The sequence below is a fragment of the Pterocles gutturalis genome, unplaced genomic scaffold (genome assembly GCF_000699245.1).
Source record: "Pterocles gutturalis isolate BGI_N339 unplaced genomic scaffold, ASM69924v1 scaffold28548, whole genome shotgun sequence".
Lineage (NCBI taxonomy): Eukaryota > Metazoa > Chordata > Aves > Pterocliformes > Pteroclidae > Pterocles > Pterocles gutturalis.
In genome coordinates, this window is record NW_010121457.1 from 3,713 (window position 1) to 17,991 (window position 14,279).

The following is a 14,279-nucleotide window of genomic DNA, read 5'->3' on the forward strand; positions in this document are numbered from 1 at the left end:
CAGAATCCTACTTCTATTTACAGCACCACTGAAACTTTAAGATACGTAGACACACATAGGTGCATCATCAACTTCTAAGGTCTTCAGACATCAGAAAAAACTGGAGCAAGGAACTGTTAAAGATCACACTGATAAAACTGATGTTTGATACAACTCTAACATTTGAATGTCTAGCTGCATTTTTCAACTCTGTAGAACAGTCAACATACAACATACCTCTTTGCATCTTGAGTTAAAAGCAGATTCCATTTTTCTCCTGGTTTCTGAAATGCAGCACTTCTTCATGACAGGAAAATAGTGGGGATACTTTAAAGTAATTTTATATTTGTCTTCCACAGTCTTCTCTAAACTCTTAATAAAGTCATCAGGAAGGCCTTCTATACAACACAGTTTAATAAACAATGTTTACAAGAATTACCTACTCCCCTCTCTTTTTGTGAGATTGTTGCATTTGTTTTGCTGCAATCTAATTTGACATCATAAATCTCCACAGAAATAAAACCCCTCTTTTTACATCTATTTGCTAAAACTTTTGCAAATCACAAGCAAGCAATATAAAAATTGGAAACACTTGTGAGCATTAAGAGAAATAAATGTGAGGCTACGAGATAAAAACTGAATATGACATTAAAAATCTCTGGTGTTATTAAAGCACATTTTATGCCATGGTCTTGAGATAATGAATCCTCAAATTTTCTGTCACATGAAATCTCTAGATCAGTTTAAATGATTGAAGCAGCTAAAATATATTGCAGGACAGAAAAGTTTTTTCAATAATTGCAAGTAATATAATACACATAGGATTACCTGATCATGGAGAACTGAGAAAAGAAGCAGAGAAGAGTAAAGTTATGAAAAAAAAAAAAAGTAGGACAGACACACTAACATGATGCAATGCAAATACTTCAGGAAGCACATATCTATGAAGAAACCATAAACACCTACAAACAGTAATTCTAAACTGACTTTGGGGAAGAATTGGAAAATGGTCAGAATTTAACTTAATCTAACCATCATTCACTGGGCCAAAAACAATTACTCCAGTAAAACTGTAAGGCTGAAGAAATGGAAAAAGCAAGCATACTACTCACCAAGTTCTTCCTTAGAAAATACAAGAAATGTGTTTTCTTCATTCAGGTTTTTGTTAAAATCTATACACAGCTCACTCAACTTTTTCTTCATTATCTTTATCTCCTGTATTGGGTATAAACTGAATTTAGTGGAAAAACAACCATCAGATTTAGCAATTATTATCCTCCACGTGAATCATATTTCACTTTTTCCAGCTAGGCTCTCTACTAGCTGACAGTGACTACCAGCACTAAGCAAATAACACGGTCTAGGTAGCATCCCCCTCCGCATCCCCTTTATCTTTCATTTGGTCCTGAGCATTACTGTTGCTAATGAACCCTGATTTGTAGTTATCACTCTGACAACATTTCGGATGTGTTCTTAACTCAGAGGGGCCTGACCGCATAAACATGTTCTCTGAATAGCATTATGTGCCAATGCTCAATTATTTTCTTTTATTTTAAAATACTAAATTGCAATTTTAAGTGTAAAAATATCCATTAAAATCAATGAGGATCAAGGGAGTAAAAATGTGTGCAACCTATTGAGGAAACACTCCTTTGCAATGATACAGTTATGACAAAAAAGAGAGTACTCACAAGACAAGACCATTCCCAAAACTTTTTTAAAATCCTGATATCCACCCATCTGAAACATTTTCTAATGTATCTCATAGCATGTCTCTACCCATTACTGTCAAGTCCACGTATACACAGTAGTTACCAGAAGAATACACACCAAATACAAAACTTGGCAAAGACTATCATTAGTCAAGTTTTTACTTAAATGTAATTCTACTACCGTCTCCTAATAAAGTATTTCAAAATTCTTTTAGAGGCATCAGTTGCCCTTAAGCAATGCAAATACTCATGAAACTGTTCCTACTAACTGAAGGATTTGGATGAAGAATGATTATTTTCTACAAAGGGTAAAGTTTATTCAAGAGTCATAAATTGAGATTGTTATACAACACTACTGAGAATTTAAAGATAATTATGTCAGGATTTCAGATGCTGACAATTTTATTTCATGATTTTCAAAAGTGACAAGTGCTTTTATATGCTTGAGTAAATCCTCCCTTTATGAAGCCAAAATTCTCAGTGCAGCTTGTGCTCCCTTTAAGTTACCTCAAGTTTTTTTTTCATTCAAAATGCTAGTATCTTGGACACGTTTTACCACATTGGTTAATAATTAAAATTAAAATTGCTCCATCTTTGTAACAATTATACGTACTTCTGAAGCTTGAACTCACAAACAACATTTTTCAGAGGTCTCTTGGTTGGGAATCTATCTAATTTAGACATTCTCTGTAATCAGAATATATAACAAAACTTCCAGATAGGCTTCTTTTACTCTGGAAGGCTAAGGGAGGTGATGCAAACCACCTCTATCTTCTGAATACAATGGGTGTCTGACAGATAAATTTAAAAACCTGAAGGTGATTGCAGTTTAAAGGATGGATCTGAAACCAAAAACAGTTAAGAGCAGTAATTAAGCAGGTCCAAAAGTTGAAATACACACTTTAGTACAGCTATACAACGATAATTTCATCCCTTCAACAATTTGTCACCTTTGCTTTACAAACTAATAAGCCATATTTACATTCTGCACTTCTTTAGGAAGATGGAGTCCATTTCTTTTTCCCGCTTGAACTGATTTCTGTAGGTATCGCTTTGTTTCAGGCTTTACATTTTCAAGATCACAGGCTTGCTGAAATGACAGTATAGAATAATTTAATTTATAACATGGTGTAAGAAACACACTAAGCATTAGAAGAGTCTGAACAGAGTTGTTCTTTACAACACCACTACAGTAAAAAAGGAACATCCTGTATTTTAGTGTGAAGGACTTTCCAAAACCAGTTACATTATACAATAGTGTTCTTATATTGATGTAGCATGGTTTAAAAATAATTGTCTTTTATCAAGTATCTCAGCACATTTACATGCTGTCATAATGGCAAGCCGTTTTAGTTTATAGTACACTGCACTTAAGCTTTTTCTGTAGAGATAGCTTTCTTATTCACACTTGAAGAAAATCAGTGCTATAAAGTAACACTGTACCTTAAAATTTAAGAGGGATTAAAAAAACCCCAAGGATTAGATGTGTCACTGAAGGTTATCAGACGGCATAAAATTTGGGGCATATACAGGTTCTCTTTCAGAACAAATCAATCAGTGACAACAAATAAAACAGTATTTCTTTCTCTGGTCATGCCATTATGAAGCTTCTTGAACGGGCATTTCCTAAAGCAACCAACATCAACAGGCAAGATACTTGTTTCAACAGAACATGGATCAGTCCTGTGAGGGTCTTCCTTCAAACTGACTACAGCATAACTGCTGAATTCAGAAACTTGCCATTTTGTCCTAAATTGAAAATAATGCTGTATACATTCTAATTTTATCTTCCCTCATATAAAAATGAACACTTTAAAAAGGTTTTAACTTATAGTCCTTGTTAAAGAGGACATACTCTGCTTAAGTTCACCTTCAAATCTGAAGCTGTTGGAATTAGCTCTGACTTGTCCTAACAACCCTGTCATCAGCTTACCTACATACAATTAATTCTTGACTAGCACATCTGAACAGTAAAGACGTTGAAACATGCAAATTTTATGAAAGAGTTACACAACTGTGTACAGCTGTCAACTAATGACCTGCCAGTGCAAATCACCTGTCTTCCTTCAACAGAAAAAAAGAAGAGACAGGAACCTAGCTGTATTCCAAGAGAAAAATAAATAAGAATAAAACCTCTGAAACAGTTATTTTCCAAACTGTCATTTAAAAATAATTCACACAACAACACAAACTTTCACTCAGAGGGTGGTGAGGCACTGGAACAGGTTGCCCAGAGAAGCTGTGGATGCCCCATCCCTGGAGGCATTCAAGGCCAGGCTGGATGATGCCCTGGGCAGCCTGCTCTAGGGGTTGGCAACCCTGCCCACAGCAGGGGGTTTGAACTAGGTGATCTTTGAGGTCCTTTTCAACCCAGGCCATCCTATTATCCTATGATAAACAATGTCTGCTCCCACCAGTGCCCTATATAAAATGAAAAAACTAGTGGAAATTGTTTTTTAGAACCACGAACGAGAACAGTTTAACTTTGTTTTCACTCTGCAAAGACTCACAAGTCCCAGTTGCATTATGCTACAGCAGAACTGCTGAGCATTAGTACAATTGTGCCTAAAACTCTTACACATATACCAGTAGCCTACATGCAAGAATTTCTAAGTCCAGTGAAAAAAATGACAACAATCACTTCACTTTGTGATAAACTAACTCTTCTAAAGCAATAGGCAGATTTAACTTGGTTTATCAATATTGGCATATGATGAATATTTTTTTCTTTTTAATATTATCTGTTTACAGGTAATTTTTAAAAGAATCCATAGACTCATGAAAGGATGACCAGCACATTGCTAAATCAATTATGAGTGAGCCATGTGATTTCACGGTATGCCCTTCATTAAGGCTACGACTTTTTGGAGCACTCAGCCGTCACTTTTTTGTGTGGTTGGTTTTTAAATAAAAGGTTGTAAATAGTGGAAATCTTCTTTTGGGAGGAAAGTAAGTGAAAAAAAATCATGCCCTCTGTCTTCTCCAAGTCAAACCTCACATCTCTATCCTCATTTGTGGTAAATGCGTACGGCAAGCCACACAGAATATTTCCCAACACAAAGATAAAAAGAATGCTATTACCCTACTCCCTGCAACACCTGGGCTTCCTGTTCTGCTTCTGGCAAAGAATACTCCCTGAAATGCTGCAACTTCATGAAGATCTTTATGCTACCAAGCACTACATCTAGGAGTGTCAATGCTGTGACATTGAGCACAAAAATATTTGTAACAATCAGAATTTTCACATATTGTTTTTTCACTAGACAATCTGCAATTCTAGGGTTCTTTTCTCTGACCTTAGGCTAGTGTGACAGAAAAAGCAAGACTTCAAAATGATAGAGGTGAAAAATGCAGATACTGTCACTATATCAACATTTATATTGTGCTAACTCTGCTGCAAGGCCCAAAAATAGAGGGGGGGGGGGGGGGGGGGGAAAAGTCCAATCTCTGTAAAAAGACACTGCTTTTATTACAGTAACAGATAAGGATAGAGGATTGTGAAAAGTCTCACTGAGTTATTTAGGCATTGTGAGGGCTCTCCCAGTCCCTCCTTTGGGCATATGTAACTGTCATGCTCCTGAAAATCTCCTGGGCCCAAACCCAGCAGATTTTAGGCAGAAGAAGGGAATTCACGAACACTAATTTAAGCCCTTAAAGTTAGTGAATATTGTCTCCTTCTAAAGGTAACAAAGAGGAAGATTCTTTTTGGGAAAAAGGAGGAGAAAACTAAGTGTTCTTCATCATTCTCTTGATGACTGTACATCTCTCCATACACTTCAAAAGAAATCAGTGTTAAATAGCTTCTAATCTTAATACTAGCCTTTGTGAAGTTTATCTGCATCACAGACATGCTTGAGATCAGGATGATACGTGTTCAGAAAGAACTGCCAGGTCTTTAAGGACAAGCAAGCACGCAAACCCTCACGCGCATAGGAACCAAGGGTGCTCTGTGATCAACTCTGAACTTTGGTCTGGTCAGGATGGTCTCTGTCATCCTGTGTTTCTTTCATGAACAATTTCCACAACAGAAGTGCTAATTTCAAATATACTACACACACATGAAATTTTGGAACCTTACAGAAGTTTTGGAATGGTCATCGTTGATGATTTCCTATACTATTTCATACTTGTTTTGGACAACCATGCTACCTTATCCCATGAAGAAATCTTTAGGCAGAAAAAGATACAAAACGTACTCAGAGCATCATGGACAAAAACTGCAGCACTTGTTTACATCAGGCTGAGTTTCCTGAGGGTGTGTGGGTGGAGAAGATCGGCAACATTCTTAAGCATGCCTCTGCTAGCCAACATGTGCTCATGTTATGAGTAATAAAATTTAAAATGATAGTTTCACTACCAAATTCACCTTTATTCCAAGTTTCAGATCACAAAATAAAAGTTTTCTAAAGAATAAGATCTGGAGCATATTCGACAACATAAATTTATGCAGGAATTTTTCCCCTAATGTGTGGAGAACAGAAAGAGATCATTTTTTTTTCTCTTTTTTTTTTTTTTTTTGTTTTTTAAATTAAATGCAAAAACCTCACATCAACAGTTCTTAAATAAAGGCAGAATTTAGAAAGAATACTAAACAGCTGTTAACTTAAGAAAAGTTTACTCCTCATTAAGGGAGCTAAAACATTCAGGATATCATGGAAATCAAGCAGATTTATTCATCTTTCAGTGGACTGACTGGATTATAAATAACATGGGAGTGTGAGGGTCATCCTTCTCTTTACCACATTTTAATCCAGCCCCTGTGCAGAATCATGAAACTGCATTCACATACCTGAGCTATTCCCAGTGAGGCCATGAAAAATCTGATTTAATCAAAATGTTTTACTGGCTCAATTAAACTGATAAAATTATTTCAGCAAAACATTTCCTTTTGTGGATGTCTTTTTTTATGTGCTCCTAGAACCTGGCTTTTCAACTAAGAGTTTCTAACAGGAGAGAAGGTATTAGAAATTTAGCAAAAATTGAGAACTTTGAGATTTGAAAATAGCAAGACTTGATCAGGCTGGCAGTACCAGCAATTTCACATCTGTTCTACAACAAAAACTGCTACAACTTTCATAGTTATTATGAAGTTCATATATGTGCAGAGTTTGTACCTTTGGAAACTTATACTAAAACATGCTTTCATGCTGCAGTTAAGCCAAGAAAAATCTCTTAAAAAATTAAATTGAGACCTAAGCAATAATTTTTACTGTTACGAAAGCCAAGTATTGCTGCAAAAGAAAATTAAGTAGAAAAGCACCAAATGAAAAAAATTGGAAAAAAAAAATTATAAGAAAGTAATACTAGTGAATAACAGCAATCACCTTTCTCTAGCTACTACCAGAAATTCCTGTAAATTAAAAATAGACAGATATGCAGATATGGCAGATTAAATGTATCCATGTATACTGTACTGGAGGGTGGAGAAAATCACAGCAAATAATAAATAGTTATCAAAGCATTTAGTTAATAGTCACAGGGTGGGGAAATAAAGAACCAGCATAAGGCACTATCTGCCAACACACAACAAAAGGTCCTCAAAATGGGGCTACTAAATACCTCCACAAACACATAAACAATATCCAGCTATAGGAGAACACTTGAAAATGTGCCTAGAAAACACAGCAATAGAAGACAATGGTATTGGAAAGCACTTTAATAAGGTGCTGCGAATATTAGTCAGCGCTGCAAAAAGCACACAAAACTCCAAGAAATACGGCTCCAATATCAGCCTCAGAAGAAGATCAAAAATGGGTAGAGCTGAAAAGGAAGAATCACCTCCGAAGCATGGACAAATGTATATATTTTAGTTTTCACATTAGATAACTTCCCTGTATTACCGTTACCTTACACTTTTGGAAAATTATTACTAAATGTCACTAGTTGCATTTGAACAAAAACAAATGCTCTTCCAGTTTGAGCTATAGAATAAACAGTACAAATGAAGAATACAAGATATCTGTAGGTGCTCAATTAAAAGTGAAACTAAACAGAAACACAAAAGCTATAGAAACTAGTTCAACAGTAAATGTATCTTTTGACTTGGTTTTATTTTGAGGCTTAAGCAATATATGAGAAGTATACAATGTCTACAGCTGTCTATAAATAGCAGATCAACAGTTGCAGTTATATGTTCTCATTAACCTTCACAATTTAAACTCCAAAATTTAAAATTCTCAACAACTTCAGTAAAGCACAATTCTGGACACAAATTCAAAAGCAGTATAAGCCAACCTAAATACATTGCTATATTGCCTCTTTTCTTCCTCCCCCCTTGGTGATGCTCTGGGCAAAGTAGTTCAGGGAGCTCAGCCAGCAGAAAACAATACATTTTATTTTTCCTGATGGGTTTCCTTCTGCTAGTTGAGTTTCCTTGTACCAGCACGTTGGAAGATTAGACAAAAGCCAAGGCTATTGCCATGGAGAGAGAAGGATACACACACCTAGAAATGAGAAGAAAAGAGCGCAAGCACCAAGTCACACTGGCTTCACTTTTTGTGGAACCACAGTATTTCTGTATAGCTGTGTGCCACGGGAAAGATTTGACTGATGTGGACACAGGGGAAATGCATACACTGATGGGATCTTGAAGAGCACTGTGGATACTAACTTCTTCAGATAAAAGTTTTTCACTGCTGAATTTTATCTACATTTCCACAAGTTATGCAGACATCATTGTGATTTACCTGCAAATAAACAATCTTCTGAAACACATCTTCTCTCATGCTCATCTCCACATCAAAATTAGAAAGCTTTTTGTCAGCTTCTGTACTTGCTAAGCGTACCTCTTTGTCAGGTGAGACATGCTGGGGAAAATCCAACATGCTTCTTTCCACTGTTTAAATAAAAGGCAATGAACACTTACACAAAAGGCTAGAAACACTGGAAGGATAAGGAACTTCCCCCCTTCTGATATTTATAGAAGACATAAAAAGAAGTACCCAAAGCAACCTGACACTTCAGATCAGCCTTGAAGCAAATAAAGTGATTACAGATAATGTAAAAATTAATAGGTGAAAGGACAAAACTGCACAACATTGTAACAAATAAGCATTTTACAGAAACGATTACGCAAGCCTAATTGTCTCATCTTCTACAAAATCAACCGAAAGGTGTATAAATACAAGACATGATTTTTGAAAGATGAACCATTGGTAAGTGAAGACTAACATTGTCTCATAGCTGACACAGATGCTTCCATGTTAGCATTTAAAGTTGAAAGCTCTGAATCTTTCAAACATGCCCATCTGTCCTGAAGTTATTTTTACACAGAGAGCAGTGTCAAATTCCCAGCTTCTCTTCTGTGTTTAAGTAGAAACAATAAGGCAAACATAGAAGATGCTGTATATGTATTCTGAACTTCTAGAAATCAGAAGCTAATACTACTTTTTTAGATTTTTTAGATTTAATCTCACTTTTGAGATTAAGTAAATCCTTCCTTATTAAAGGAACATTGCCTCTTATAATGACATTGAAAAGAATGCTAAAATAGAAATTAATGTTATGACCAGCTGAATTAACTTAATCCAAAACCAATCATAATTTCACTGCTCTCCACCTCCCCAAAAGCACATTTTAGAGTAACAACATTTTAGGATGATTTAAAGCTCTGTAATTTTACATAATCCAAAATTGTTTTATGAAATACTGATACACACTCTCAGCCCTTCAGATACCTTTGGAATGCAAAAATGGGCATATGGTTCTTCCTGAAGTCCACAGGAAACTTTCTACCCCCACCTTGTCCTCATGCCAAGATGTCTTAAAAGGATGAAGTGAGTTTTGGGAACTTCCAAGTGAAATGTAAGGTCTGCTGTCATCTGTGTCTTTTCAGATAGTAAATTCCAGTTACTGGGGTAGGTCTTTCATGTACACGTGAAAGGGACACACAGGCCTTAAAAACCCAGGGTTTTCATGGAAGTCTTACTGTGGTAATACATCCTTATCATATGCCACGGGCTATTTCACAGGTAAGTCATACTAATTTCACATACAGTGTTGAAGATTAGCATTAAAAGGTTAAATATGACCCACTACTGCAACAGCATGTACAGGAAAAAAGTACATCTGGGAGGATGCAAGTCTTGGTGGCTATGCTGAGAAGCTGATGGACACTTTATTCTGAATCAAACATCGATCTTCCTTCTAATTTAATTTAAAGCAGAGAGTTTTATTTCTTGGTGAAAAGGCTTACAATAATTATACAATATACATTGGTACTATTAAAACTGAACCTGACAGGAAGCTGTGTGGACAAAGATTACTCAGTCTTTCTGTCAGCATCAATTCTAGTCAATTCACTGGATATGACTTAACTGTAATTCTGAGTAATGTGAAAGCCAGACTAATATTACAGTACAATCATTTGAGCTGCAGGCCGCTCTTTTTTGCTAGGTGAAGATTTTGCTCCAAGCCAAGGTGGCTGATTTCAGCACTCCTGTTGCTACTGCAGATTTTTTCAGAGGATTTAAGAGAACTTGACATTTTATTACACTGACAATTTTTTGAGTCATGTAGCCACCATGTGATAGGTTCTTCAAAACAAAGCCACCCAAGACACATTTTTATTTTTCTCATCTCCTCTTACAAACAATTATTAACAAATTAACTGAATGACCTGTGTTTGACCATTAAACTCCGTTTATGTATTGGCATGTCTTGATAATTCACTAAGAACAATCTAGATGGGAATGCATGACCAACACCTCTCCCTGGATTCTTCAAGGCTTTGCAGGCCATAATATAAAACTGAGCAAGTAAAGCAATCTTCTTTCAAGAAGATCATTCAAAATGTCCCCCATTTTCAACCATCACACTTTCTGTACTAGGAGCTTATCAACCTTTCAATTTTTCCACTTGACCTGCTTGTCTCAGATTCTGCAGTGTCTGAAAAAAAGCACTGCTTATCAGGTTTGAATGTGCTATGCATACCACAGATGCTATAGTCTACACAGTTGCACATTGTCCCCTAGCAGTTGTACACAGTCAGAAAAGAAAATGTAATTGTATGGAGCTTCACACGCAAAAAGAAAACAGGTGACCAATGCAGTTCTCTGGATGCAAAGAGATCAACAGCACAGTTTTGCTAATCCTTATTTTTGCCTCTAGAATAAAGCAGCAGAACTTAGTAGCTGATCATGTTACATATTGCTGAGAGGTCCTGAAAGATTATTACGATCAGAGGACCCTTGAGAGGCCTCTACACATTCTAAGGAAGAACAGCATGGATCAGAATTGTAAACAACTATCTTTCTTGAAGTTTCTTCACGTGCAGATGGAATGACTTCTGGAAGGAATCACAGAAAATGTACACTAACCTGCATATTCCATTTCTATATCTGCCAAGGTCCGTACAGTATTTTCATGTCTTACTTCTCCAATATCAAGCATCCCGATACTGTCATACACATGCTTTGTCTTCCTGATTAGTTCTTCTGTTCTTTTTCTAATTTGCTCTGGTGACAGGTCCCATCTCAAAAGGTTTCGGCCTGATGCTATGTATGAAGAAGCCTTGAGCTGGCTTGTAATTTCTGCTCCTAACGTCATTCTCAAAACAAGGCGTGGCCCAAGGGATCTGAAAATATAAAAATGATCTTTGCATAGCAAGCATTCTAGTTCAAGATGTAGTTTACAGTAAACATTAAAAAAAGGAAACAGATCTTTAATAATTAGAGGATATTTTTCTACCTAGAACAAAGTCCTTTTTAGAGCCAAAGCTTGTCCAGCAGGACCATATATATAGCTACTAACCTTATTAATTAAGTCTAATTTTAAATATATCAGAGGTTTATCTTCTATCTTTTTCATCTAGAGGATGACTACGTGCAGACAGGGATAAAAAAATTACTATTCAATCTTCTAAGAAAAACTGAAACTACAGAAACAGACAGGACTTGCATTTCTGAAATAAGGAATAAAACCCACATAGTGATTTGGAGATTATGAAGACCAAGAACTGCAAAGATGCCTGAACTGACCAATTCAAACTGTTTCAGACATTACACTCAATTTTCTGCAGTGCAGTGTAGAGTGGTAGAGGTTTTAAACAAGCCTGTGTTAAGGATAAGGTTCCTGTTGAGCAGTAGTCTTGTCTCAAGATATTCTTTCTCATTCCTCCCTCTGCTGCTCATTTCTGTCCCTGTACACCACTACATCAATGATAGCAGCATAACTGTTGGTAGAGTCATACTTCGAAAAGAGTCAGGGCAGCATACAGGTGAAAAATGAAGTGGACTGAAAACATGCAAGGGGGAGCAGCTTTTTTTTTAGCTTATCAGCTCCATCATCTATTTGATGTGTGACTTCAAAACAGTTGTGCTGACCTAAACAAGGGGTTGTAAGTGTCAATAGCCACCTAAGTCTGCACTTCTGCTAGAAACACACATGAAATGCATTGAAGGACATTTAGCTGTTGGAGTGGGTCCAGAGGAGGGCCACAAAAATGATCAGGGGGCTGGAGCACCTCCCCTATGAGGAGAGACTGAGAGTTGGGGTTGTTCAGCTTGGAGAAGAGAAGGCTCCGGGGAGACTTAATAGCAGCCTTCCTGTACCTGAAGGGAGCTACAGGAGAGATGTGGAGGCACTCTTGATCAGGGAGTGTAGTGAGAGGAAAAGGGGTAATGGGTATAAGCTGAAAGAGGGTAAATTTAGACTAGACATTAGGAAGAAATTTTTCACTGTGAGGGTGGTGAGGCACTGGCACAGGTTGCACAGGGGTGGTGGATGCCCCATCCCTGGAGGGGTTCAAGGCCAGGCTGGATGAGGCTTTGAGCAACCTGGTCTAGTGGAGGGTGTCCCTGCCCATGGCAGGAGGGTTGGAACTTGATGATCTCTAAGGTCCCTTCCAACCAACACCAGTCTACAATTCTATGATTTAGTCTAGCAAAAAAAGTCGCAAGATGATTGCTGTCATTAAGCATACCATTTAAATGCCCCGAAGTGAAAAGACCTATCGACGATAAGAGGTAAAAATTATATGAAAACAAATTAGAACAAATGGTTCAGGAATACATGTAAGCTAGAATTTTAAGAGGCATTTGTAACCATTAGGACAGTGAGATTCTGAAACAGCTGCCCAACAAGCACCAGGAGGTGAAAACACCTCTAACTATTTATAACATGGAGCTTGACAAGCTTATAGAATGGATTATATTACTTGGTTACCTAAGATAGCACAGGACTAAACTTTATCCCCCCCCAATTGTCCCTTCCAGTCCCTGTATTCCTGTGAGATTCTTCAAAATTAAAGAACCTTTATTTACATTGCATTTTTCCTATGAATAGCTAACTGGCCTCTGTTGGCAACTTGCACTGGCTTTTTTCTTGACTGAGTCCTATGTCATCTAATAACGGCAGCGGAATAACATACAGGGCGGACTGAAATATATTATGCATTTGTGCACTGTTTCATCCATCTATGAGAAGTTCAGGAGGGAAGGCATAGAAGGTCTGGTTTGGACTTATATAGAAGCAGCTGTTTTCACAAATTATGCTATTAATTTGCTAATTTCAAAAGCAGTAAGAATTATAATTTCTACCAAAAGCAATGTAAATTTGCATAACAACTTAAAAGCTTAGTAGCTGCTTCTAATAGAGGATTTTTAAGAAGAAAACAAAGCTTCTAAGTCATAGAATGCAACCATTGCTGCTTTTGCTAGCATGCCAGGTAATTTATTATACCAACAAATCTACAATTTGATTACTTGCTGCTTCTGGAAAATATAAATTTGATTTGATTTTAGAAAGAAGGACCTTTACAATGCTCTATTACAGCAATACAGTGGCCAACAAAACTGCTACAAGGAAAAACAAAGCAATTGAATTTTACAAACTGATTTTTCACTTGTGCAGTAAGTATTTTAAACATATTAAACATTTATGTAAGTCTGATTTTGTTTAGAAACATTTTTCTGTGACTGGAACATGCCAAGCAACTCTTTGTTGGCATGTTCCACTAACACTATTACAATAAAACATGAAAGCCACGATCTATGAAGCAGAAGCTGCAAAGGGTAGTACTAGCTTTAGAAAACGCAAACACAAAAACCTGCAAGCTTGTCCACAATATGCTCCTACTACTGATAATCACTTTATAATACATTCAAGATTTAAGTCTGCTGTTTCATTTAACTCTGATTACGCATGGGTAGCTACAACTCCATCCAAGACTCTTTAATGGTACCTTCTGCTTTTCAAACTAATCTTCACCTAAACAGTATTTGTTACAATGTAAAATATAGTTTTACAGAATAAAGTGTATTAATAAATGTATTTCTGGGAAACATATATACAGACCAGTTTATTGTACTTGCTAATAGATCTGACAGTTCCACACAAAAATCAGAATATATCAGCTTCATGCAGGATGGAAAACTATATTAGCTGGTGACAAAAAGGTCTGGGATAACAGCTTCAGGGTTAAAGTGAGAGCCAAGATTTTAAAAAGAAGAGAGAGAGAGAGAAAGAGAGGGGTCTCAAATTCAGATTATATAGTCGTCTTCTAATTTTTAAACACTCTAATGGCAAATAAGTACAATTAAGTTTTTCTTGCTGCACCTTCTGTATACTTCAGGGCACATTCCTACAGAT

At 36.6% G+C, this 14,279-nt stretch overlaps 1 protein-coding gene across 1 annotated transcript in view; it reads right to left on the minus strand.

The window, feature by feature from the left end:
* The window catches only part of LOC104464525 (neurolysin, mitochondrial-like), a gene marked incomplete at its 3' end in the record, with an annotated part of 15,345 nt that extends 1,328 nt beyond the window's left edge, over nt 1-14,017 (minus strand). Inside the window, exons 1-6 of the mRNA XM_010077258.1 lie at nt 13,974-14,017; nt 11,009-11,265; nt 8,378-8,526; nt 2,674-2,781; nt 1,092-1,194; nt 217-377 (exon numbers count right to left, since the gene is read on the minus strand). Of these exons, the coding sequence (XP_010075560.1) occupies nt 217-377; nt 1,092-1,194; nt 2,674-2,781; nt 8,378-8,526; nt 11,009-11,237 (750 nt within the window). The remainder of the gene's footprint in view (nt 1-216; nt 378-1,091; nt 1,195-2,673; nt 2,782-8,377; nt 8,527-11,008; nt 11,266-13,973) is intronic.
* Between the last annotated feature and the right edge of the window lie 262 nt (nt 14,018-14,279).